Here is a 26,584-nt window from a genome sequence, read left to right on the forward strand (position 1 = left end):
GTCGTAGGAGAATGAAACGTTGACAATAGATTGTCCTTGGGTAGGATAACATTCACTGAAAATATGAAAAGATTTGGTTGAATTCTCACAGCAGTAGAGCTTTATACTTCTGACCATTTTTTAGGCGATTTTTGGTCATTTTTGCAAAAAAAACAAGGAGGGGTGGTGAAATCCCCCCAGTTTGACCAAATTTCCTTGAACTTAGGCTGAAGTAGTTTTGGGTGGACCCCTTTAAACTGGCAAAGTTTCATTGAAATCGGTGAGATGGCTTGTGCCACCCCCGCCTGGTCCTATCATGGATGCACTCTTAAAGATTGTTATTGGTTTTTAGGATTATTTCAGCGTGGTAATAGCACCTACACTCAAATAAAGGCTCTGAGTGCTTCTCTTACCATTGATCAAGGTCACTATGTTTATGTGGTTTTCTTTCGCTAGCTGCTTTCTATCTCTAACTTTAAAGCCGTAACAGGGGAAACCCAGAAGCTTGCTGATAACATATCATTCTTTCTCTACCCGATAAACAGCTCCGAAAGCAACTGTTTTGTCCCACCTGCCAATCATTAGACTGAAACCACGGTATGAAATTTAAAACATAGCAGTCGGCATGAGAAGTATGAATTAAATCTCACTTTAAACACAAACATCAAGTTTTAGCAAGTCTGACATGATTAATGTGCAGAGAAACTTTATATAGTGCTGAGTAGCTCAATCTATAATATCCTAAAACAATGCAACACCCACGCCTACATGCAGGAGGCAGTAGGAAGCAGTCAAGTTCCAGCTTTGTTGTCCACTAGTCAGCAGTTGCCAGCGGTGTTACATAACATTCCATTTCCATTTTTTGTACACCGCTTAATCCTCACGAGGGTGTTACATAAACTTGTTTGGACTTTTTTTTGTCCCTTGTCCTTTGAACTCCTCATCCAGATGTTAAAAGACACACTACAGTCCTGTCAGCAGGATCCAACTGTGGTTTCTCAGAGGGCATTTTGAAATATTTTCATCATGATTTTTCAGGCTCTTTTTGATTCAATGCACTTCAGTGGTTGGCTGCTGTTTGGTTTTGCGTTGCTGCTTTTGACTGATGTGATAAGAAGCTGGAGGCCTCCTAACTTTCCACCTGGACCCTGGGCTGTGCCTTTTCTAGGAAACATCTTCACTGGAGCTGACAACCAAACAATGAAGAAGGTGAATTGAACAGTTAAAGTTTCACAATACGTGCAATGTAACCTGAGTGTTTCCCCAGAACAGAGAGACGAAACTTAGAGCAAATCTTTAATATCAGTGAAGCAATCTGGCTTGCAGACAGCAGCCTTGCGAAAACAAGCGCACAAGAAATAACAAGAAATAACAAAAGACTGCAACTTAAAGGTTTTTGTTCTCAAATTTTTCACAAATCAACATCAATGTACAAATCACATCAGTATCAGAGAACATCGTTCATGAGCAGAAGAGCAAAGATCAACCGTCTGTAGCAGTGGTTTCAAAGAGGATTTAACTACTTAAAAATTAATCCTTTTTACAATGTGTTTGTCACTGTTTTCCATTCAAAGTATTTAATCCACAAAAACTGCTGTGCATTAAAATGCAGAAAGAGAACAAAAGTAGTATAAAACATTTACATTTTAAGATATAAAGATTTAAAAATAAAGTATAAAATAAATCAAAGTACAGACAACTTTAATGAATGTACTGACAGGTTTTATCCAGAATTTCTAGGAGGCATAAAAGTGGCATATGTATAAGAGGAAGTAGCAGAAAAAGATCGATCTTTAGCTTCGTTTTTAAAAATGGCTACGAGTGGGACAGTAGGGAGCTGATTCCAGCAGTGAGCAGCCTAATACCATTTCACCATGTTTGGTTTGAGCAGGGGGCTGCAAGGTGGCGCAGTTGGTAGCACTGCAAGAAGGTGGCCGGTTCGCGTCCCAGTGGGGGCACCTGAATCTTTCTGCGTGGAGTTTGCATGTTCTCCCCGTGCAGCGTGGGTTCTCTCCGGGTTCTCCGGCTTCCTCCCACACAGTCCAAAAACATGTTGAGGTTAATTGGTGATTCTAAATTGTCCGTAGGTGTGAATGTGAGTGTGCTTGGTTGTCTGTCTCTAAGTGTAGCCCTGTGATAGACTGGTGACCTGTCCAGGGTGTCCCCTGCCTTCACCCTAAGTTGGCTGGGATAGGCTCCAGTCCCCCTGCGACCCTAATGAGGATTAAGCGGTGTATAGATAATGGATGGATGGTTTGAGCAGTGGGCATTGTCAGCTGACTATTCCTACCAGACTTCTACTCAGTGGAAGCCCTGATCATTCAGAGACTTATAGAAAATAATAATTAGGGCCTTTTCTATATTTACCTGGAAGCCAATGCAAAGATCTGACAACTGGAGTGATGTGTTCTCTCTTCTTGGTTTTATCAGAATTCCAGGAGCATTTAAAGTCTTTGTGACACATTTCCTCTGTTGAAATTTTATTTTGATTTTTTTAATGCAGCTGGCTCAGGAGTACGGCCCTGTGTTCAGCCTGAGGAAAGGCAGTGAGAGGTTGGTGTTTATTTCAGGATACAAGATGGTCAAAGAGGCTCTTCTCAACCAGCTGGACAGCTTTGCGGATCGACCAGTTGTCCCTCTCTTCAATGATATCTTTCATGGCCTTGGTAAGTACTTCACTTAGTGTAAGAGAGCATGAGTGTATGCTATGAGTAATATTTTTTACTGTCAAGGTAATTCTCCAGAAAAAAAAAAATCTATCCATACTGTTGAAAGATTTATTATAAAAGTGTTGATATCATTGGATCTACACTCACAAATACACCACGCTCTACTCAAGTAGTAAAAACCACCCATTGTTTTTGAACTGATAGACGTAAGTGATAGTTACAAAATATGTAAAGTCACAGGATAAAAACATGCTGTTCAATGCATCTTATTTGGAAATACGTGCATCAACATTTGTGCAGAGACTGCTTTGTTAACAGTTCATTGTAACATCCTCACAGGTATAAGTCTGAGCAACGGTTACCTGTGGAAGAAGCAGAGGAAGTTTGCCAACACTCACCTGCGTTACTTTGGAGAGGGCCAGAAGTCACTGGAAAAATATATTGAAGTAGAGAGCAACTTCCTCTGTGAGGCATTCAAAGATGAACAAGGCAAGTAGATTGTAGGAATTCACTTGACTCAAGTGCAATGAAGTGATTTTTCTCGTATGAATTCTAATAATTTGAACTGAATTCAACATATTTCCAGGACGACCATTCAACCCCCACTACACCCTAACAAATGCAGTGAGTAACATCATCTCCGCCGTGGTCTTTGGACACCGCTTCGAATACAGCGATCAAAGCTTTCGCAGCTTTCTACAGTTGGACAATGACACAATTGCACTAGCTGGCCCAGCTCAGGTAATTCCTGTCTCAAATATTATGCTCTGATTTCCAAAGACATCATATAGCTGGTGTGCCACAGATCTGAGAGTTTTCCCCATCAACAGCTGTATGATGCCTTCCCTGGCTTGTTTAAGTATCTGCCAGGACCTCACCAGACTGTACACGCCAACTACAGGGTGATCTTGAATTTCTTGAGGAAGGAAATAGAAAAACACCAGGAGGAGTGGAACCCCGATGACCCTCGTGATTATATCGATATGTACCTGGCAGAAATGGAGAAGGTAACATGTTTCCACATTTTCAGTAAAGCTCAGGGAACATGCTGAAGGGGGAATTCACAATCTTTGGAGTTTGTCTAGTCAAGTGTCCAGAAGAACACACAAACAAGAAAAAAAAAAAATCTGCATATTCAAACTGGCCACTACATTAACAGATCATTTTATATTGCACTCCAAGTCAAAGTGTTGGAGGACAAAATACACAGTGTGTCATGGCTTTGTTAATGCTCCTGACCCACATGCAGAAGAACACTCAGGAGAAAAGGTTTTGAACAAGAGGTTTTATTCACAGAGAGCAGGGAATGTGTAATGATGAGGGTTAATCCGGGTGGGATGTCGACGAGGGTCTGGTGGGTGGCCGGGCGGTCATACGGTGGTCAGTGCAGTGGGGGTGAATAGCTGAAGCGTACCGGTTGTGAGAAGAGTTTTCCAGAGAGCAGCGGGTTAGCACAGGCTGGTTGTGAATGAGCATCAGCAAGGAGCAGGTACTCGGGGAAAAAACCTTCAGAGAGGGAAAAAGTCAGCATGCACTAGAAAGAAGCACAAGAAATACTCTGAGTGTACCACTATGGTTAACACTCAGGCAGTGAGTGATCGGTGACTGCTCCTTCTGTCCCTGGAGCGACGAGCCTCACGAGCTGCAGGTGTGTAGAGAACACACCTGCAGGGAATGAGCCCCAGAGCAGCACGAGATCCCCTAGGGCGCCCTCTGGTGGATGAGCTGCCGTTACAGTCCAGCCCCTTTCAGTCAAGTTCACTTAATGTTGATTTAGTGAACTTGACTGAAAGGGGTTGGACTGGGGCTTTATCAGGTAAATCTCCCTGTATTGGAGTTTTACAGTGCCAACAAAAATCCTTCTATTGCTTTTCAACATTGTATCATGGTTCATTTGTTTTTTGTTTGTTTGTTTGTTTTTTTTTCTTTTTTACAAGAATTTACACGAAAGACTCCATCATGTTAAAATTTCTACAATGTAGTATCAAATAAATTAAAGATATATTGCGAGCTCTTCACCAGTCAAAGCTTTTGGGGAGAGTGGTAAAAGAGTAACTGTTGAAAAAAGCTCAAATTATTTCTCAACTAGAGCTCACCAAAAAGCATGCAGAAGACTCCATGCTCAATTGGAAGAAGATTCTTTGTTCTGATGAGAACACAAGTGAGCCTTTAGTTCATCAGACTAGACACTGTTTAAGATGAACACCAAGCACCACACATCATCACAAACACACCATCCCCTCCGTGAAGCATGGTGGTGGTAGCATCATAATTTAGGGATGCTTCTCTGCAGCAGGCCTTGGAAGGTTTGTAAAAGTATAGAGAAATCCTGGCAGACAGGCCGATGCAGTGTGTAAGAGAACTGCAACTTGAAAAAAGATTTGTTTTCCAGCAAAATAATGACCTGAAGTATACAGCCAAAACACAGAAGCAATTAAAAGATATCAAGATTTATGTTTTGGAGTGGCTGAGTCAGAGCCTATACCACAATCCAACTAAGAATTTGTGACTGGACTTGAAAGGACTGTTCACTCTCCAGCCCTGTGTAAGCTGACAAAGCTCAATTAGTTTTGCAAGGAAGAGGAAATTGCAGTGTCCAGATGAACAAGGCTGACTGACACCTATTCACAGATGTTCAATGCTATAATTGCAACCAGTCAATACTGGCTTGAAGGGAATACATATTTATGCACTTAGTATCACTTATTTTACATTTTGTATTTCTAATTGATTGAAATTACTCTTCACATTGCACAAATAAGGATTTTTTTTTGTAAATTCTTGTAAAAAAGAAAGAAACAAACGAAAACACCTCTTATTATATTGGCCATGATTTAATGTTAAGAAGCAACTAAAGGCGGACACTTCTAAGTGGGATGAATACTTTGAGGAGGCACTTTAAAATCTTGTGTTTCTGGGGACATTCCTGCACTGGTGCACCAGCAATGCAGCAATGCATTTCATGTGAACTATCAATGACTGGTTTACCAGAGCTGCAGATGGGAGAGGGAAGACCAACAAGGCTACAGCAACCAGGAGCTTGTCAAGAGCATCATGAACATGTCTTTGATACTTCCAAAGTTTTTCTGCTGTGCTCCTAGTTGCTGTAGCCTACTACATGTCCATCACTTTGGTTGCTCCCCTTGTCAGCTCTGGAAAAACAATCATTGCTAGTTGATTCAGTGCTACTGTTGTGCCAGCATGAGAATACACTCCAGAATTAAAATTTTGGTGTTCTGTGAAATACAGATTGATTTCTGTGCTAGATTATCAACCACTGACAGGCTTAATCAGCAATGTGTTAACTCCTTTGGCAAAGACTTGAATGTAACATACATTTATAAACCAGTGGGCCACAACATTAACATTACTTCCAGCTTAACTTCATCACACTGATAACAAAAATGCATTGATTGTTACAATGCAATGCTCTGCTTAATACTTTTGAAAACCTTGGGATTCATGTGAATCTTATCATGACACATGTCCACATAAACATTATTGCAGGCTAACCTCCCCTCCCTGCCAACTCTCATTAATCTATAAAGTAGCTTATGGCATCACGTCATCAAAAATAAGAGTATTTTCCATTAACACATTAGAAAAAAGAGGATCCCCAGGCTGGCTTCAACACTGAAAATCTGCTGGCTTGCACTCTTGACCTGATAGAGGCTGGGACAGAAACAACTGCCAACACTTTACGCTGGGGCCTTGTATACATGATGAACTACCCAGAGATACAGGGTTAGTATTTTATTAATCTCAATAAGCAGTGGAATATACCAGTAACGGTTATAGATGTTTGTAGATCATGGTTTACTCCGTTTCCTCTTTCAGAGAAAGTCCAGGCAGAGATAGACAGAGTGATCGGACAGTCTCGTCAGCCCACAATGGCCGACAGACCCAACCTGCCCTACACTGAGGCCGTCATCCATGAGACCCAGAGGTTGGGGAATATTGTTCCCTTGGGTTTACCCAGAATGGCCACAAAAGACACTACACTGGGAGAATACTTAATTCCCAAGGTAAGGGACTGTTGACCAGTCTCACCCACAGATAAATGTCAAGCTGTAAATTCTGTAACATATTGATACACAGCTAATATCAAAAACATCTAATGATTCCTTCCAGGGAACATCTGTTACTATGATCCTTGGGTCTGTGCTGTTCGATAAGAATGAGTGGGCGACTCCTGATATCTTCAATCCTGAGCATTTCTTGGATTCAAAGGGCCAGTTCCTCCGAAAAGATGCCTTCTTACCATTTTCAGCAGGTGTGTTTTACAGTGATTGGAGTTCACATATAGAAGAAGCATTTACTACAGGTAGTTCTTTGGGATATCATAAAACTGTACCAACACTGATGTCAACAGGACAAATGTTTGTGATGTTTCTGTTCAGGTAAACGAGTGTGTATCGGGGAACACATGGCCAAATTGGAGTTGTTCCTTTTCTTTACGTCTCTCCTCCAACGCTTCACCTTCTCTCCTGTTCCTGGAGAAATGCCCAGTGTGGAGGGTGTTCATGGATTCACGTATACTCCCAAAGAGTTCAGAATGCTGGCTGTGCCTCGCTGATGTCATCCAAACCAAACACAAGCATCAAAGAGTGCGTGTTTCATGTGGAACATATTAAAAACCAATTATCTTCAATAAAGCAATAACATGATGATTATTTATCTGACCTGCAACTGAGAAATGTTTTGTATAATACAAGATGTTAACAGTTTAACTCCAAATGTCAAGAAAAAACAAGATTGTTAAGATTCCCTGTCAGGAGGCTTGTCTTCTGTTTAAAGACCAAAACAGCAAGCCCAGTTACACCTATTGGTTCACAATAGTCCTTGGAAAACACTTTGGCACAACATCTACTGTTTTAAATTTGCTATATAAGTAATGGTGACTTGACTTGACTTGTGCAGCCATGCTACAGCTACAAAAGTGTTTTCAGGCTATTACCTCTATACATTTCTTCCGCACCTCCTAAGTTTGGTGAAGTTCGGTGAATACATTGGAAAACAGAACCGAAAACACCAGTCTGAAAGTAAGGGAATTTAATATATTATGTACTGACAGCATCTATCATTTATTCCACAACCGTGTATTTGCAGGTTATCAGATAAGTTAATGTCACAATCATGAACATGTACAATAATGTGTTAATGAATAATCCATTATCATTTATATTAGATTATGCATTGGCTCCACATGACTTCAATAAAAGTGTTGTTCTTAGAGGGATACAACAGGATTTTTTAGGTTATTTTTTTAGATTAATATGACACTATAGTGACACTGACACACAACCACTTTAGTGAACTTTTGCGTTTGTTAATGATTCATAGTCATGAAGGCCATTAGCTTCAACTTTCACTGCAGTAAAAGCACTGTGTGTGTGTGTGTGTGTGTGTGTGTGTGTGTGTGTGTGTGTGTGTGTGAGTGTGAGTGTGTGTGTTTTAGATAGGAACTGTCCAGTTATTAAAGCTGTCACTAGTTGTACTTTTCTAGATAATCTGTCTTCAATAATATTGATTTAGTCTAGACTTTGGTTCATAAAAGATAGCCTGTTTTTGTTTTATTTTCGGTCACACCTTATCCTGTGAATACATTACTGACAGTATCTACAAACAAAACAAAACCTTCGTCATCATCAAAACGGATGGAGCCCATCTGAGCTGACCTTGGGTGAAGGCAGGGGACACCCTGGACAGGTCACCAGTCTGTCACAGGGCCACATAGAGAGAGACAAACAACCAAGCACACTCACATTCACACCCACGGACAATTATTTACTTGACCAAAGGGATGAAGAATAGAAAAAAATACAATAGAGAATAAAAAATATGAATATGAAATAAAAAATAAAAAACAAAAACCAACCAGGATATTGCGTTCGAGAAATTCCGGGAATGTTGCACTTGGTATGTACTGATATTGCACAAGGAGCATTGCACTTGGTGTATGAACAGAGATTTTTCTATTGCACAGGTAAGAATGATTATTGAGAATCTGCGGCGTTCAGGGCAATGACAGCTCTTGGATAAAAACTGTTCTTTAGTCTGTTTGTTCGGGACTTTATTGCCCTGAAACGCCTCCCTGAGGGTAGGAGTTTGAAGGGGTGGTGTGGGATCCCTGGTAATGATGCAGGCTCTCCTGAGGCAGCGACTACTGTGAATCTCCTTCAGAGATGGAAGAGGACAGCCAGTCAGTCTCTGGGCAGTGTTTGTGACCCTCTGGAGCTGCTTCCTCTCTGCCGCAGTGCAGAACCACAGTGAGATGCCGTGGCTCAGCACCGACTCCACCGAGCAGCAGTAGAAGGACCCCAAGAGCTCAGTTTTTAGGTTATTCTTCCTGAGAATCCTCATGAAGCAGAGTCTTTGCTGTGCTTTCTTCAGGATTGAAGTGGAGTTTATAGTCCCGGTCAGATCTTCACTGATGTAGGTGCCCAGGAACCTGAAGTCTGGCACCATCTCCACCCTGTCCACATTTATTGTGATGGGTTGAATGTCCGGTTTACACCTCCTGAAGTCGACAATCAGTTCCTTCGACTTGGAGGTGTTAAGATGAGGTTGTTGGTGGTGCACCAGACTGACAGTCACTCCACTTCCATTCTGTATGCGGTCTCATCTCCTCCAGAGATTTGCCCCACCACCGTGGTATCATCCGCAAACTTGATGTGCAGTCGTGGGTGTAGAGGTTGCAGAGTAGGGGGGTTAGCACACAGCCGCATGGAGAGCTGGTGCTGGTGCTCAGTGCTGAGGACAGGTGGGGTCCTTCTCTCACCCTCCGGGAGTGGTCTGTCAGAAGCTCCATGATCCAGTGGCAGATGTTGTGGGAGAGACCCAGGTCCCCAAGCTTACTCACCAATCTGCTCAGAATGATAGTATTGAAAGCCGAGCTGAAGTCCAGGAAGAGCAGCCTTACATCCAAAAACATAATCCATTCATCCATCCATCAAGAGCCAACACATGCCATCCAAGAGCCATCCATCCATTAATTTTTTTTCGCTCATCCAGGGTTGGTTCATGAGAGGCAGCAAGCAGAGCAGGTCATTCCAGACTTCCCTCCCCCCGGCAATGCTTTCCAGCTCTTGTTGGGGTATCCCGAGGTGTTCCCAGGCCAGCCGAGAGATATAATCCTTCCAGCGGGTTCTGGGTCTTCCCCGGGGTCTCCTTCCAGGTGGACGTGTTCAGAAAGCCTCCAGAGGAAGCCTCCCACATGACATCAGAATCAGATGTTCAAACCACCTCAATTGGCTCCTTTGGACGTGAAGGAGCAGCGGCTCTACTCTGAGTTCCCTCCGAATGTCCGAGCTCCTCATTCTGTCTCGAAGGCTGAGCCCAGCCACCCTGCAGAGGAAGCTAATTTCGGCTGCTTGTATTCACACTCTCATTCTTTCCGTCACGACCCAGATCTCATGACCATAGGTGAGGGTTGGGACACAGATGGACTGGTTAATCCAAAAAACTAGAAATCCAAACAACATAAACCTGAGAGCATAAGCATGGAGCACAAGCATGAAAACAGGAGGAGAACATCAATGAAATTGCACATGACAAGAGAAAGACTATTCAGGCACTGAGAACTAATTGAAGAGACAGGACACAGGTGACTCACAAGATACAGTTGAAACTAATGAGGGCAATCAAATGAGAAAGGAGACAGACAAATGGAGGAAGTAAAAACTCACATGAGGAAGGGGGATGCCATAATATAAAACACACAATCTACAACATAAACCTAAAAACCATGACACATGGCAGATTTTAGGCTACTCATTCACATACCTTTTATGTCAGGGTTCTTGATCATGTACAGCAACCCCCAGCATAAAGTAACACTAGTACTTTCCGTTCCAGTGCCAAACAGGTCTAGAGTGCAGTTACACAAGTTGTTGAGATCAAAACCAGCATCTTCATCCTCCTTCTATCAGTAAAACAAGGGACAAAAGTGGGTATCAGTTGAGACATGACTTTGGAAAAGCAAGAGAACACACATAAAATAAACCCAGTGAAACACTCACATCTCCCATTTCTAGGAGGAAGGAGTCGATGTAGTCTCTTGGCGATGAGAGGTCGAGGGTTTTCTCTGTGTTCTTTGGTCTCAGTTTTTAAAAAGTCAATGTTCTTGTGTATCAGAGTGAAGAACCTCTGATGAGATCCAGGCGGCCACCTCATCAGCTGCAGTAGTTTTTGATTCAATGCACTTCAGTGGTTGGCTACTGTTTGGTTTGGCATTACTGCTATTTGATTCATATGATAAAAAACTGGAGGCTTCACAAAAAGTGTAAATGCAGTCCAATGCAGTGACCAGTGCACGGACTTGTTCATAGAGGAGACTAAACAACAACTTCACAAGTGTTCTACAGTTATAACAAACAGCTAGTTCTGTAAGATACAATAAAACTGCACCAACACTCAACAAGACATATGTTTGTGATGTTTCTCTTCAAGTAAACCTGTGTGTATAGGTGAGCCTCTGGCCAGAATGGAACTGTTTCTTTGGAGGGTGTTAATGGAATCACCTATGCTCCAAAAAGAGTTAAGAATATGAATGTGACTCACTGATGTCATCCAAACCAAACACAAACATCAATGAGTGTAAGCTTCAGGTGAAATGTACTAAGATAAGATGAGATAAACTTTATTGACCCCTCACTGGGCAAATTCACAAGTTACAGCAGCTGGATACAGATAAGGCATAAAAGAAGGACAAGAAATTACTGGTACAATAAGGCTAAAAAATAAAGATTATAATAAAGGTCACATACAGACAATGTACCAGACATGATGAATTTACATATAGATTTATACATATATGACAAAGTGAATTTACACATGGATGAGTACAGCTTTGACATGGTGAGTTTACACATGGATATGTACATGTAGAACTTGATAAATTCACACATGTACAGGTATGGCATGGAACACAATTCTTTTATTGCTGTAAAAAACGCTAAAACCAATGTTAAACATAATGTTATTGCACATGAAAAGCTGAAAGAGAATAGTGTTATATCTTGTTGATTGATCTAGAAGAGCTGTAAAGAGAGAGAACATTATATTTTTCATTTTGTTGTTGGGTTGTATGAGACCAAACTTGGGATTGTTTACGAAGAACTGTAGAGAGAAGGACAGTGTTAAGAGATGATGGAGGACCAGAAGAGCTCTTGGGGGAAGAAAATAGTGTTAGCTCATTCTGTTGCAAACTGGAAAAAAAACTGTGATTATGGGATGTTGGTGACTCAGAAGAGTTATGGAGTAAACAATCAGAGAAAACAGCAAAAACCCAATGAATTCACCGACCCATTAGCTATACACTGTTTAATACTCATCAACCCAGAGAGAACCCATGCTGCACGGGAAGAGCATGCAATATATCTAATAAAGCAATAATATGATAAACACATATCTGACCTGCAACTGAGAAAAAATTTGTAAAACACAAAATATGAACATTATACCCTCAAGTGCCAATAAAAAAATATAAATCAGATTACAGTCTCTGTTAAGATTCCCTGTCAGGAGACTTGCCTTTTGTTTAAAGACCATGCAGCAAGCCCAGTCGCACCTAATTTTGGTCATAACAGTTGTTGGAAAGCACTTTGGCAAATCTATTCTTTAAAATTTGCTATATGGATGGACCAGAGGAAGCCAAGGAGAGAGTTGTTTCAGGAGATCAGAAAGAAAATTATAGACAAATATGGTAAACGTAAAGGCTATAAGACCATCTCCAAGCAGCTTGATGTTCCTGTGACTACAGTTGCACATATTATTCAGATATTGAAGATCCATTGGACTGTAGCCAACCTCCCTGGACGTGGTCGCAGGAGCAACATTGATGACAAATCGAAGAGACGGACAATACGACTGGTAACAAAAGAGCCCAGAACAACCTCTAAACACATTAAAGGTGAACTCCAAGGTCAAGGTACATCAGTGTCAGATTGCACCATCCGTCGTTGTTTGAGCCAAACTGGACTTCATGGGAGACAACCATGGAGGCGTGCAAGGTGCTGCCTGCCATTGGGAGCAACTTTGGGTTTAGTGTCTTGCCCAAGGACACTTTGACTGTGGAGGAGCAGGGGATTGCACCACCAACCTTGCGATTGGAGGACAACCCGCTCTGCCACCAAGCAAAATGTTATCTGTATGACATCAGACATGTATTGAGGTAGTGGANTGTTGTGGGAGAGACCCAGGTCCCCAAGCTTACTCACCAATCTGCTCAGAATGATAGTATTGAAAGCCGAGCTGAAGTCCAGGAAGAGCAGCCTTGCGTAGCTCCCTCACTGTTCCATCTGTATCAGCGTGGTGTGCATCCTCCGTAGACTGGTTGGCTCTATAGGCAAACTGGTGGAGGTCGAGTGTGGGTGGCAGGCATGAATGGATATGACTCCGAACCAGTTTCACAAAGCACTTCATCATGATGGGGGTTAGTGCCACTGGCCGGTAGTTGTTGAGACTGCTGATATTGTTCTGGTGAAGGACTTTAAGCAGGGTGGGATGGAGCACTGGGTGAGGGACTGATTAAAGATGCTGATGAAAATCCCAGCTAGCTGGTCAGCGCAGTCCCTCAGCAGCCTCCCTGTCACGCCGTCAGGTCCTGCAGCTCTCTGGGGGTTCACTGCCCTCAGGGTTCTCCTCGCTTCCTGTACCTGCACAGTGAAGGTCTGGCTGTGGGGGGATGTCAGTTGCAGTGTGGGCCCCGCCGGTGGCTCAGCCTCGAAACGGGTGAAGAAGTGATTGAGCTCCTCCGCCAGTGAGGCATCCCCGGAGATTGCGGCGGTGTTGCTGGATCAAATATTTGCATGTGAAGCAAATAAATGTTCACAGGACTTTATTGCATGTTTGAATACAGTGGATTACTTCAATAATGCATAATGGTTTATTATTCACCCTAAGTCGGCTGGGATAGGCTCCAGCTCCCTGCAACCCTAGTGAGGATTAAGCGGTGTAGAGGTAATGGATGGATGGATGGACAATGGTTTATTAGGTATAGTGGCTGGGTATACTTCCAAATGATGCTTTACTCACACTACGGATACAGAAAGATATATAACAGATATTCTTGATGCGTTATGAGATAAATGTAGTGGAACACAGTGATTCATTGTGTACAGTGGTTTATCGTGATGCGGTGCAAGGCGGTGAGGTTTGGGTGAGCGAATGCCTCCCATGTTGAACTCCAGACTGGGCTCCACAGGTGCCGACAATGAAAACCTCTGAAAGAGGGAAGTGAAAAAGAGGAATATCTCCATCCTGGCCAGCTGTTCCCCGAGACACACCCACTTACCTGAGAATACACAATACAGCAGAGTTTCATTCACACAATTCATATATTTATATATTGTTATATTGAACATAATGATGTACTTGACATGACATTGGCTAAAACTGTGTTTGCTTGTTTGTTTGTTTTAATTCACTGCACTGGTGAAATATTTATATTTTGTACATTTTCACTACAGTTCACTCACCAACATGCCAACATATGTGAGGAGAGTCTAAATGGCAAAGTTGGTTAGTTTAACACAGTAAAAGGAAAAGGTGCTATTTGGCTTCTTTGAAGCCTTAAATCACTACATGGCTAAATCACCATATTACAAGATTATAACTACTGACTAACCTGCAGATAAAGGAAGGAAGGAAGGCCTCTCTCGTCCTAAATTTACCATCCTGGTCCAGAAAGTGCTGAGGGTTGAAGGAGTGTGGAGTTTCCCACATTGACTCATCCTTGTTCACTGAGTGCAGCGACAGCATTATCATGGTACCCTGAAAAAAATAACACCATTAAAAGGGTTGATTAACCTGCGTTGTAAAAAATATTATCATAAATCATATAAGCAAATGATTCCTTCTTGACCTTTGAACAGGCTCAGGAACAGGAGGGGCATTGACCAACACAGATTCAAGAACAAGCTAGATGTTGACTAGAAGAATCGTTGGAGTTGAATCTCAATCTACCAGAAATTAAACTATGTGTGAAACAGCTCCTGCACATTTGTTTAATGAAGCAATAGGAGAAGATATTTAGGTCTCACTCAATGTATTTATTTATCAGATAGTTGAATAAGCACACAGAGCTCTGGATCAAACTCCTCACCCTAGCACCAACAAAGGTAATGTCAGGGCACGAAGTCTGACTCACTGCCTCTCCCTAATCCAGTGTACTTATACTATTACATGAGAATGTGCACAGAATGTGTTTCAGCTAGCTGATTGGGTCCTCCGTGTCCTTGGGCCTTCTTCCACTATCTCGTAGGTGCAGATTGCACCACCAACCTTGCGATTGGAGGACAACCCGCTCTGCCACCAAGCAAAATGTTATCTGTATGACATCAGACATTTATTGAGGTAGTGGATCAAAATGTTTAATTCAAGGAGATATTACAAAACCACAGAAAGATTGCTTATAGTCAGGTCAGGTTAATCACACTGTGACCATGGACGAATTATTTCAACATGACAATTCACAGATTGATTAATTTATTTCATGAAGATATACGTACATGTTTATGCATTACAGAAGTGAGAACTCACATGCACAGGATACATAGATCAGATTGTGATGCTCCAAAGTGGTTGTAATTCAGACATATTGCACACTGCCAAGTCTCCATGACTATGCTATATGGCAAACTGATTCCTTTCAGAGTCAAACAGCTAGTTTTCATTTTGTTTTACATTTTACATTTACTTTCTCCACCGCTGCTCAAGGAAGTACCACACCTTAGATTGAAACCACAGTATGAATTTTAACACAGCAGTCTGCATGAGAAGCACGAGTTAATCTTAGGTTATTGATTTACACACAAATCAAATTTTTGCAAGTCTGACAAAATGACTGTGATGGGCAAATCAATGGCTCCAGTGACTTCCGTTAAGAACTGTAAGGTACACTGGATTTCATTGCATGTTTGAATATAGCAGATTATTTCAACAACAGTTCATTGAAAAGGCACAGTGGCTAAAAAAAAAAAAAACCTTGAAAGATAACTTAACAAAGGAAGAATTTTAATTTATTTTTTTCTTTTCTGAAAATGCGTTTCCGTCATTCCAAAATAAAAACTTAAGAGTTCCAGCAGCGATTGAACACTCAGGACTACCATAATATACATGGTCTTTACAACTGTAGGGAAACTTTTTTCACAACTGCAGCAGATTATTTTAACAATGCATAATTGTTTATTCAAAAGGTCTGTTGGCTAAAGATACTTACAAAGGATATTTTTACTCACACTATAGAAAAATTAAAATATACAGTAGACATGATTGATGCATTGAAAGACAAATGTAGTGAAACATGGATTTATTGTGTGTTGTGGTTTATCGTGATGTGGCACAAAGGTGGTAAGGCTTTGGACTGCGAATGCCTCCCAAGTTATAGTCCAGACTGGGCAGCTCTCCATCAGGTGCTGAGAATGAAAATCTCTGGAGGAAGGATGTGAAAAAGAGGAATAACTCCATCCTGGCCAGTTGTTCCCCAAGGCACACCCGCTTACCTGAGAATACACAATACAGCAGATTAGTTTCATTTATACAATTTAAACGTATATATATATATATATATATATATGTGTGTGTGTGTGTGTGTGTGTGTGTATTTAATATTAAACAAAATACAGTACTTGAAATGGCTTTGTGCATTTTAAAAATAAAAATAAAATTTTGTGTAAGTTAGAGCTTTTAGTTAGTATACTTTTACAACAGTCAACTTACAAACATGTGAAGACAATGGAAATAGCAATGTAATTTAATGTAACAGTACAAGAGAAAGGTGACATTTACTCATGCACATTCAGCACAGATAACATAAGAGCTACCAAGTAAGAAGTGTCTGGTGTGAACAGATGCAGTACAAAAACACAGGTGTCTAAGCTGGTGAGATGTGGGAAGGTCCAGGTCCAAAATCACCCAGAAATGCCCAGAATCTCCAAGTATTGCAAGCTAACCCTTCAACCATCAAGTTTAAGGGGAGGGCAATTAAATGGCAACTAACATGAAGTCATTGTGGACGCAGTTGGAAAACGATGTCAACCCAATTTTGACTGATTGAGTAGTGAGGATCCACAATATCAGGCTAGAGATTAAAGAATTGAAGACAAGGTACAAGAAAGCAGGAGAAAAGTAACACATTCACTATTACATGTCATGGTGGCAATCTAAAAACCTGCTTGTGGATGCCAGTGGTGAAGGAAGCCATCAGGCTGAAGAAGGAGGCTTGTCAGGCCTGGTTGGCTTGTGGTTTCCTGAAGCAGCACTCAGGTACCTGTTAGACAAAAGGGCTGTGCCATGGCAGTTGTGGAAGCTAAAACTCAGGTGTGGGAGGAGTTCAGAGAGTCTATGGAGAATGAGTTTTGGTCGGCTCTAAGGAAGTTCTGGCAAATTGGTTAACATCTCAGGAAGGGGAGGCAGGGCTTGGCAGAGGTCGTATACAGCCAAAGAGTGGAGAACTGCTGACCCAGACTGAAGATATTGTCAGTCAGTGGAAAGTGCACGTCGAGGAATTCCTTGAATCTTCACCAATATCTGTGGAAGAGGTTGCTGAAGTGTGGACGAGATTTGCCTTGAGATGCTGAAGGCTCTGGGCACTGGTGCTTTCCATTTATAAAAATGGGGACCGGAGGGAAGCTATTGAATTGCCAGTCCACCTACTTCCAACCTCATCGATGGTCATGAGTTTCTTTCAGTGACCGAAAGAACAAGTGGGCTTGTGGGCACAAGCGGGTGAAATGAGTTTCTTCTATTGGGTGGCTGGGCTCAGTCTTAGAGATAGGATGAGAAGCTCAGACATCCAGAAGGAGCTCAGACTAGAGTTGCTGCGCCTTGTGTCGAAAGGACCCAGTCAATCTGGTTTCGACATCTGATTCATCTGCCTCCTGGGAGACTTCCTTTGGGAATTTTCCAAGCAAGTCCACCTGGGAGAAGACCACAGGGTAGACCCAGAATTCCCTGGAGGATTACATAACTCATCTGACCTGGAATCAACCAGAGAGAACTGGAAGGCTTTGCTGGGGTGATGGACATCAGGAATGACCTACTTCATCTGCCCCTGGTACCCAACCCTTCAAAAGCGGATGGATGGATGGATGGATGGATGGATGGATGGATGGATGGATGGATGGCACAAACATCCCAACAATTAGAGTAAAATCATTCAAAAGCTTGGGTAACATCTTTGACAGCTCTTGGAAGGACACCATCCCCTTGACCTGCTCTGAATTGGGTGACTGGCTGAAAATAGTGGAGAACTCTGGCCTACCTGGGTATTTCAAAGCCTGAGAAGAAGGTCACCAACCACCTGAGGAAATTGCTGGAGCTGCCAAATAGTCTGAGTAGCATTGCACTCTACAGACACCGCAACAAACTGCAACTGCCTTTCAGATTCTTGGAGGAAGACTTCAAGGCGACAAAAACCATAGATGTGAGCTGTTCATGGACCATACCCACCACACTGTGACCAGATGTTGTCCTGGTGTCTAAGCTCACCAAATAAGTTGTGCTGCTGGAACTGAAAGTCCCACGGGAAGATCATTTGGAAGAGGCCTTTGAAAGGAACCTCTCCAAGGACAGTTCAACGGCTGTCGGCAGAGTGGATGCAGAGCAAGGTATCTTTCATCAAAGGTAAGTGCAGAGGAATTCTGTTCCTTCGTGAGAACCTACAGCCAGTTGGGCATTTTGAATGTGAGAGGAAGAAAAGAACCATCCACAGGACCACTGAAATGGCAAAGAGACTCTTGAGATGGTCGTGGCTATAAGGAGGAGAGCCATGTCAGATTAAGTAGTCATTTGGACAGAAGATGGGGCCAAATCAACCCCAGCTGGATCACTTGGAGGAGGCTGTATAATGTTGAAAGGCCAGACTGGGAGATCAGAGGAACATTACTGACACTGTGTCCAGAGAACATCAGCGGATGTTTTCACAAAGTAGATGAATAAAAATATATAATGAATACTTCAAGTGAGTGGTTACTCATGAAAGCAATCGCAGTACCTCGTAGGGCCTTTGGGTAGAACGCCACATTAAAGGATTGTAACCGCTGACTCACCTGCAGAAAAAGGAAGGAAGGCCTCTCTCTTCCTAAATTTACCGTCCTGGTCCAGAAAGTGCTGAGGGTTGAAGGAGTGTGGAGTTTCCCACATCGACTCATCGTTCAGAACCGAGTGCAGTGATGGCATTATCAAGGTGCCCTAAAGAAATAGGATTTGTTTCTTATTGGCTCTGTGGTAATTTAGAACATTTTTATGTTTAAGTGTTACCTGCGGATTGCGTACCTTTGGGATTGTGTACTTATCCAGTGTGGTGTCCCTGTAAGTCATGTGGGGCACATTGAGTGGGACGATGTTGCCATATCTCTGTATTTCATGGATGACTGCATCAGTGTAGGGCATGTTTTCTCTGTCAGTCATGGAGGGCTGTCTGGATGAACCAATCACAGCATCTATCTCAGCCTGGACTTTCTCTGCACAAAGTAAAAGCAAGAAATAATATCAGTTTGTGTGCTGAGAAGATGACTGAGAGAGGGAATTACATATCACACACATTCTCACCCAATATAGGACTGATCTGTGAGACACCTCTGACAATATGAAGTCATAGCAAGATGCCTACAAAAGATGCAGCCATGGCAGATATTACTCGTACACTCACTCTGTATGTCAGGGTAATGGATCATGTATAGCAGCGCCCAGCGTAAAGTAGTGGTAGTAGTTTCACTTCCAGCACCAAACAGATCCAGAGTACAAATACACAAATTGCTGAGATCAAAACCAGCGTCTTTGTCCTCCTTCTACACAAGAGACAGAAGCAGGAATCACGTCACATATTTGATTAGAAAGACACGAAAAACAAACACATTGCAACACTTACATCTCCCATTTCTATGAGGAAGGAGTCAATGTAGTCTCTTGGTGATGAGGGGTCGAGGGTTTCTCTGTGTTCTTTAATCTTGATTTCTACAAACTTAATTAACTCTTTTAACAGGGCGAATATCTTCTGATGAGGTCCAGGCAGCCACCTCATCAGCCAGGGCACTGTGTTGTAAATCTACAGACAGGAGAACAGTTATCAACTCATCTACCAGACAAGAGAATTATGTCTAGTCAAATCATCTTTCAGTGGATAAAGAGCTGTTAGACAGATAAGTACTTGTTTCTGTTAATATTGGTTTACTTTTACTTACAGAGGATTTCAAATGCAGATTTTTACATGAAATACATTGTAGAGGAATCCTTTTATAATATTTCTATTAAAATCCACATTTTATTACTGTGTTCTGCATAAATCCTGATGAGAATAGGATTTTTGGATTCTGGAGACTCACCTGGATAAATATACTTTCCTGTAAGCGCACTGCGTCATTAAAGTCCTGGAGAATAGACTGGTACTGCTTATCAGTGTACTCAAATCGATGTCCAAACACCAAACAGCAGATTATGTTGGACACAGCATTGTTTATCAGTTTTCGGGCATCAAAGGTCTTCCCTGCAAAAAATAAATAAAAAAGGAGGGAAAACACAGAAATGCATGTCAGAACACATTTAGTAAAGTTCTTAAGGCTGGCAAAATTTGCCCCATCATGACTTTACATATTTAAAAATAAATTTTATGTAAAGTGATTCATTATGTCAGTTCTATTACAGAGAATACAGATATCCAATAAATTATGATGACTGCCATATTTTGTTACATAATCAGATTCACAAATGTCTTTTGGAGAGAAAAGAATAATGACATGTCTGTGGAATAAAAAAGACAAATAATGAAAATGAATGCATCACTTCAAAAACATGTATGTAAAAAAGTGATTTATTGTGCCTTGGTGATCTGCGAACGCCTCTGTGAGATATCGACACTCCTGCTGGATGAATATTTCCATGGTCTTCTTGCCCAGACCAAAGTTTCTGAGTGTGTGAAGAGCAAATCTCCTCTGCTGCTTCCATGGATTACCATTGGCTATCACAATACCTTTTGGGAACACAAAACAGCATCAGACCAGAATTAGTCTGATTCTACTGGCCTTTGTAAAAACTCCAACTCACAACTTTTGAAACAACATGCAACAAACCTCACCTTTATTCCCAATCAATTCAGCGAACAATGGTACGGGGGGACGATCTGCATAGTCTTCTCCTTGTTGGACCAGGGCTTCTTTTATATGCTTGTAGCCATTGATGACCACAATCCTTCCACCAAAGAGACGAAGGCTGAAAATGGTTCCATATTTCTCTGCAAACTGAGCACAGACAGCAAATTAGCATTGTGGAAAAAAACAGTGAGGTGACTCATTAATTCAGGTTCGACTTCAACACATCGATTTGACATCTGGATTTTCTTTTAAATCTTACACAATTGATCATATCACAATTTGTTCTTCAACTAAGGAAATGCAATAAGTGTTTGGAAAAATTAATTTATCACATGACGGTTCTGCCTAATGATGTTTCTGGAGCCTCAGACTCCAGATTTTTGGCCTGGTCTGGCCATGATATTTATATGAGTGAGGTTAAGTTCTGTGGTTTAACTACTCTGTTTTATGAACAGCGCTTCTCATCCCCTGCTCACCACACTAGTGTAACATCAGAGCAGCTTCAGCGGTAGACTGAAACATTTGAGGAACAGCACAGAATACCACAGGAGGCATTTTCAACATCAAACTGTATCTTCCTCCTCCTTCTGCAGGAATGACAGTTAAGTCTGAGCAATATCAACATTTGCAAAAATTACTTTTCTCAAAAGTTTGTTCAATTTAAGTTTCAGTATCAGTGTAGCATTTCTGTTTCGTGTACAATATATCAATGCAATGTGCAATATTTAACTTTTTCTGGTCAAAATTTTTAATTTCAGATGTGACATTTCAGTTTTGTGGCCATATTTCTTTGTCATGTGTAAGATATCTGCTTCGTGAGGAGAATTTTATTATCATGTGTGATCAGGGTCTTTCAAGGTCGCTTATCATAATCTGTTCCACTGGAGAACACTTTGATGCAACGGCTGTTGTCTTAAAAGAGCTGTATAAGAAACACTGACTCACATTTGACCTAACTAGTTTATACAGGATTGTTTTCTAAATGTACTATGATGTAAGATGTCTCCACAATGAGAATCAAGATGAGACTCTCCCTGTCAGACTTTGAACCCATCAGTGGACCCAATAATGACTGCTTGTATCTACGTAATGATTAAATATACAGCTTGGAGTATGGCAATAGTATTAGCTCAATATTATTTGTTCATACTTTCTGCTCTTTGACCTTTACTTGACATCTTTATATGCTTTTAGATTTATTTCATTGATTGCTTTTAGATCGTATTTCTTTTATTTTCTCTGTTGCCTCCCACACAGCCTGCTATTGGCATCAATGCCCTAACACATTTGAACTTGTTCTACGGCACTTATCTAGATTCTTTTTCTCCTGACTAGAACCTTGCTTGTGTTGTATCCGCTCTCAGATGCAGTGTTAATTATGACGAGAATCTTTAATTTCATTTTAGTCTTAGTCACTCACCAAAGACTGGATTTAATTAAAGTCACATTTTAGTCTTTTAGTTTTATTTTTTTTTAGTTAAAATTTAGTCTGGGGCAATCAGTTTTAGTTTTAGTCTCATTTTTAGCCTCATTTTAGTCTTTTTAAGTATTTTGACAGTTTTGTTGAACTGTAATAGATGTTTGTCATGGTAGTAAAAACTCCATTGTAAGCATAACTATAACTATGTGTTTAATCATCTAAACCAGTGGTTCTTAATTTTTTTCTGTCCTGGCCCCCTTTGGAGGACAAAAATCTTTTGGGCCCTTCAATGTTGAGGTGGTTGTCTGATGAGTCATTGTTGACACCATATCAAGAGCAGTGGGGAGTACGAGATCCTCAGCGATGTGGTTTCTTGCACTTGGTGATTCTGTTACAGGGCTTCAGACTAACTTTTCCAGTTGTCGCACTGGTGCTCCAACTTTCTTTGTTGGTATCAGCTAATGATTTGGTCGCCCCATTCCCTCATTTTGGTTCAGTATTGCCACAGCTATTAATGCACCATGCATGATGAATAGTTGTTTTTGCATAACTTAGTTATGTTGCAATGATTTTCAGTGATACAAGACTAGATATTTGTAAAATGTTTTAACCTTAAAATATATTTATTTTGTCATCAATCCTCTTCTGATATCACTCATTAACTGGACACAGGTTAAACAATTGCTGAAAATGCCTATAGGTAGATGCTACATTTTACCAATGTTCCCTGAACGCCTCGCATGCTGCTTCGGTAGATGCTTCGGTAGATGCTACATTTTACTGATGTTCCCTGAACGCCTCACATGCTGCTCCAGTAGATGCTACCAGGTGTCTGCAGTGCAGCTCGTCTGACAGGTGAGCGACCAAACGTTTGTTGGAAAACAGTGCAACACAAATTTGCCCACAATGAAAGGTTTTCTATTCGCAGAGTTGCTATGAACGGACTTGTCTACGAGCTGAGGGCATTTTAAATGTCCAAACGACTGGCGATCATATTTGTAGAAAAACTGTGATCGCTGTTAGAATGTGAATCCGGGGGGGAGCCACACACTTTGACTAACACTGGCATAGAGGATGGCTGCAATCCAGAATGTCCGGCATGCCAGAGTCTTTTTTTTTTTTACTCGTCAATTGATAATGAACAGAGATTCATTTTTGTTGTCGGTGCTTTTTACATTTACGTTCTCGTCACAAATTAGTCACGGAAAACAAAACAAAACAAAATAAACACTGCTCAGATGTACGTCGCTTTGGGTAAAAGCGTCTGCTGAATTAAATTGTAGAATTGTAGATTTTACACAATTGATAATGTAACAAGCTTTCAAATACAATGTAATGCAGTTGAGGTCTTTTACCTTCCTGTATCGGTACTCCTACATACTACTTTTATAAAGGATAGGAATACACTTCCATCCCTGCTGTCTACAGTTTACAAATCCATTGACTTGAATTAATGGTTTCCTCTGCTTCAAACAGATTTTTGCCAGAACCTGTTGTATGGAAGCTCTGAGATGTTGCTTAGACAGTCAGGACCTTTCTTGTAATATTTATTTATTTCAAAATGCATGAGGGGTCCTCTTAATGATGCTTCTCAAGCCTCAGATTCCTATTCTTATTATTATTCTTATTATTCTTATTATTCTTATTATTATATGGACTTGTACCTCTGAGAACTGCAAATGAAGTTTTGAAGGTTGGATGCGATGAAGATCACCAATAAAAGGCAGAGCCCACGGTCCAGGAGGGAAGTTTTTTGGTGCTCTGTACCTCCAAAAATCAGCCAGCAGCAGAAAAACACAGAAAAATATTAATAAACTTCTGCTGTCTATCCATTCCAAGCCGAGAACACTGAAGATTCCCTCCATGTCTTTGCTCGAACTGCAGCTATGGCGACTGAGCAGAGTTCAGTCAGGTAAAAGTACTTCTTGGTGTCTTATAATAAAGTCAACATGGTCAAGAACTTCAAAATAAGAGCATGTACGTGTGTATGTATGCATTATGCCCCTGTGGGATCACCAGGGAGTGTCCCTCACCTGTCTCTCACTTGCAGTGGCTTGATTGGAGTAACTCAGCACACCTGTGTGATGAAGTTACTGAAGTCCTGCAGTGGCTCTAACTAAGTCTCTCTACTCTGACTTTCTCCACAGACCCCCCAAGGTTTGGTTTGGTTTGGTTTGTTCATTCGTGCTGTTCTGATTTTGCCTTTTGTTGTGTTTTCACCTTCCAACACCATCACACACATACACTTCTTTCACTCATGCACATGAAACACATCTGACTTACTGATTGTCACATCCTATTCTTTAAATGTTTGATTTGGCTATTTAATTTGGTCATATTTGATTTAATAAAGAATTATTAAAATGTTTATCATGATGTTCTTCCTTTTTTGTTGTGACCTCCTGAGCCAGGTCATGACAGTGTGCCCTTCAGTCATGAAAATACCTTTGAAGGTCCTAACTAGTTACAAGTAAGTATGCATGTATTTATTTTCTCTACTAATGCTTAGACCTATTGAGGTAACTGGTAACTAAAGCTGCTAGATCAATGCAGTGGAGGCTCCTGTCCGACCCAGACTGAAAGTCAGCGGTTTACTGAATGCAAGTTATTTTTTACGATTTCATTCATCACTATTTTATTTGCAGCATGAAAATGTAACATCATCTGACAACTGCCCCGCTCTGTTAGCTGATGATGNTGAGGCTCCACATTAGTTCAATAACATTTATTCTTTAGCAGATAAAAGTGAAACTTTCAGATTTCCATGACAGTATAGTCGTCTAACACACCCAAGTTTGGTTAACTTTTGCATTTGTTAATAATTTATAGTGGTGCAGGTCATTAGCTTCAACCTTCAGTAGAAAGTCAAAACACTGTGTGTGTATTTTAGATATCAACTGTCCAATTGTCCAGTTGACAGCATCTACAAACAAAACAAAACCTGTGTCACAATCAAAAACCCCAAACACATTATATAAGCCTCCTAACAGAAAATGTTGAAAATATACCATCCATACAAACAATAGTTTGTAAGTCTAAACTGCATGGCATAATTGTGTAACTGCCATGATAAGGAAGAAAAGACAAATTATCGCCTGCTGCTGAGAAACAATAGGTCAGGATGGTCCAAAGTCAACCACGAATCACCAAAAAGCAGCTCTGCAATGAATTAGAAGCTGCTGGAACACAGGCGTCCATGTCCACAGTTAAGTGTGCTTTACATCGCCTTGGGCAGAGAGGCTGCCGTACAAGAAGGAAGCTTTTCCTCTGAAAACAGCATCTTAAGGTTCACCTAAAGTTTGTTGCTGATCACATGGACAAAGAATAGGCCTTCTGGAGGAAGGTTCTGTGGTCAAATGGAACAAAAGTTGAGCTATTTGGCCACAATGACCAGAAATATGTTTCACCTCCAAAACACCATCAAGCATGGTGGTGGCAGTATTATGCTCTGGGGCTGTTTTGCTGACAGCAGAACTGGTGCTTTACACAAAGTAAATGGAATAATGAAGAAGAAGAGTTACCTCCACATTCAAGACAACTTAAAATCCTCAGCCAGAAGGTTGGGTTTTGGAGGCAGTGGGGTGTTTTAACAAGACAAAGACCCCAACCACACATCAAATGTGGCAAAGAAATGGTTAAATCAGGTTACAATGAAGGTTTAAGTTCTAGTTTAAACCCTATCAAGAACTCGTGGACTATGACAAAGAAACAAGTCAGTGTCAGAAGCCAACAAATCTGGTTTAATTGCACCAGTTCTGTCAAGAGGAGAAGTTAAAGATACAATCAGAAGTTTTCCTAAAGTTTGTGGACAGCTAACAAAAGCACCTTATTGAGATGAAATGGCCAAGGGACACTTAACCAAATAGTAGCGCTGCTGTGTGAATGTTTCTGACTCTGCAGATTTTGACATATTTCCAGAAGACCTATAATAGTTCTGTGAAAGAACTAAGATGTTTGATTATTTTGTCATGACAAATACATGTGTTTCAATAATTCCATCATCAGGTCTCGGAGTGATTGGACTTTTAAGACTTCCATGATATGCATGGTCTTTACAAGCGTACATAGACTTATCTTCACGACTGTAGTAGATTACTAATTCATTTACCATCATGGTCCAGAAAGTGCTGAGGGTTGAAGGAGTGTGGAGTTTCCCACATTGACTCATCGTTGAGGACTGAGTGCAGCGACGGCATTATCACGGTGCCCTAAAAAAAATAACACCATTGAAAGGGTTAATTAACCTGCATTGTAAAAATATGATCATAAGTCATATAAGCAAATCATTCCTTCTTGACCTTTGAAACAGAAGATTGGTACTTTTATGTAGGTTGTAAAATATTATTTTGTAAAAGCACTGATAGCTTAGCATTGACACTGACACAATTAATGTGTGTTCATGTTTGGGTTGTGCTGATTTGAAG

The 26,584-nt window shown here is 41.1% G+C and overlaps 3 protein-coding genes across 3 annotated transcripts in view; 1 reads left to right on the forward strand and 2 right to left on the reverse strand.

Annotated features, from left to right (window-relative positions):
* LOC103375205 (cytochrome P450 2J2-like) overlaps positions 1–988 on the reverse strand; it is an 11,253-nt gene extending 10,265 nt beyond the window's left edge. Inside the window, exon 1 of the mRNA XM_008305419.1 lies at positions 947–988. Within this exon, the coding sequence (XP_008303641.1) occupies positions 947–988 (42 nt within the window). The remainder of the gene's footprint in view (positions 1–946) is intronic.
* LOC103375204 (cytochrome P450 2J2-like) lies at positions 968–7,889 on the forward strand. Its single transcript, XM_008305418.1, has 9 exons — positions 968–1,188; positions 2,483–2,645; positions 2,988–3,137; positions 3,235–3,389; positions 3,479–3,655; positions 6,251–6,392; positions 6,486–6,673; positions 6,780–6,921; positions 7,049–7,889. The coding sequence occupies exons 1-9, from the start codon at positions 1,006–1,008 to the stop codon at positions 7,222–7,224; spliced, it is 1,476 nt and encodes a 491-aa protein (XP_008303640.1). The 5' UTR covers positions 968–1,005; the 3' UTR covers positions 7,225–7,889.
* Positions 7,890–15,977: 8,088 nt separating this feature from the next.
* Positions 15,978–24,025, reverse strand: LOC103375202 (cytochrome P450 2J6-like). The gene is made up of 9 exons (XM_008305417.1): positions 23,825–24,025; positions 20,725–20,887; positions 20,470–20,619; positions 19,976–20,136; positions 19,522–19,698; positions 19,303–19,441; positions 18,927–19,114; positions 18,701–18,842; positions 15,978–16,153 (listed from the first exon to the last, which is right to left on the reverse strand). The coding sequence occupies exons 1-9, from the start codon at positions 24,023–24,025 to the stop codon at positions 15,978–15,980; spliced, it is 1,497 nt and encodes a 498-aa protein (XP_008303639.1).
* Positions 24,026–26,584: the final 2,559 nt, after the last annotated feature.

The sequence above is a fragment of the Stegastes partitus genome, unplaced genomic scaffold (assembly GCF_000690725.1).
Source record: "Stegastes partitus isolate 25-593 unplaced genomic scaffold, Stegastes_partitus-1.0.2 Scaffold2501, whole genome shotgun sequence".
Lineage (NCBI taxonomy): Eukaryota > Metazoa > Chordata > Actinopteri > Pomacentridae > Stegastes > Stegastes partitus.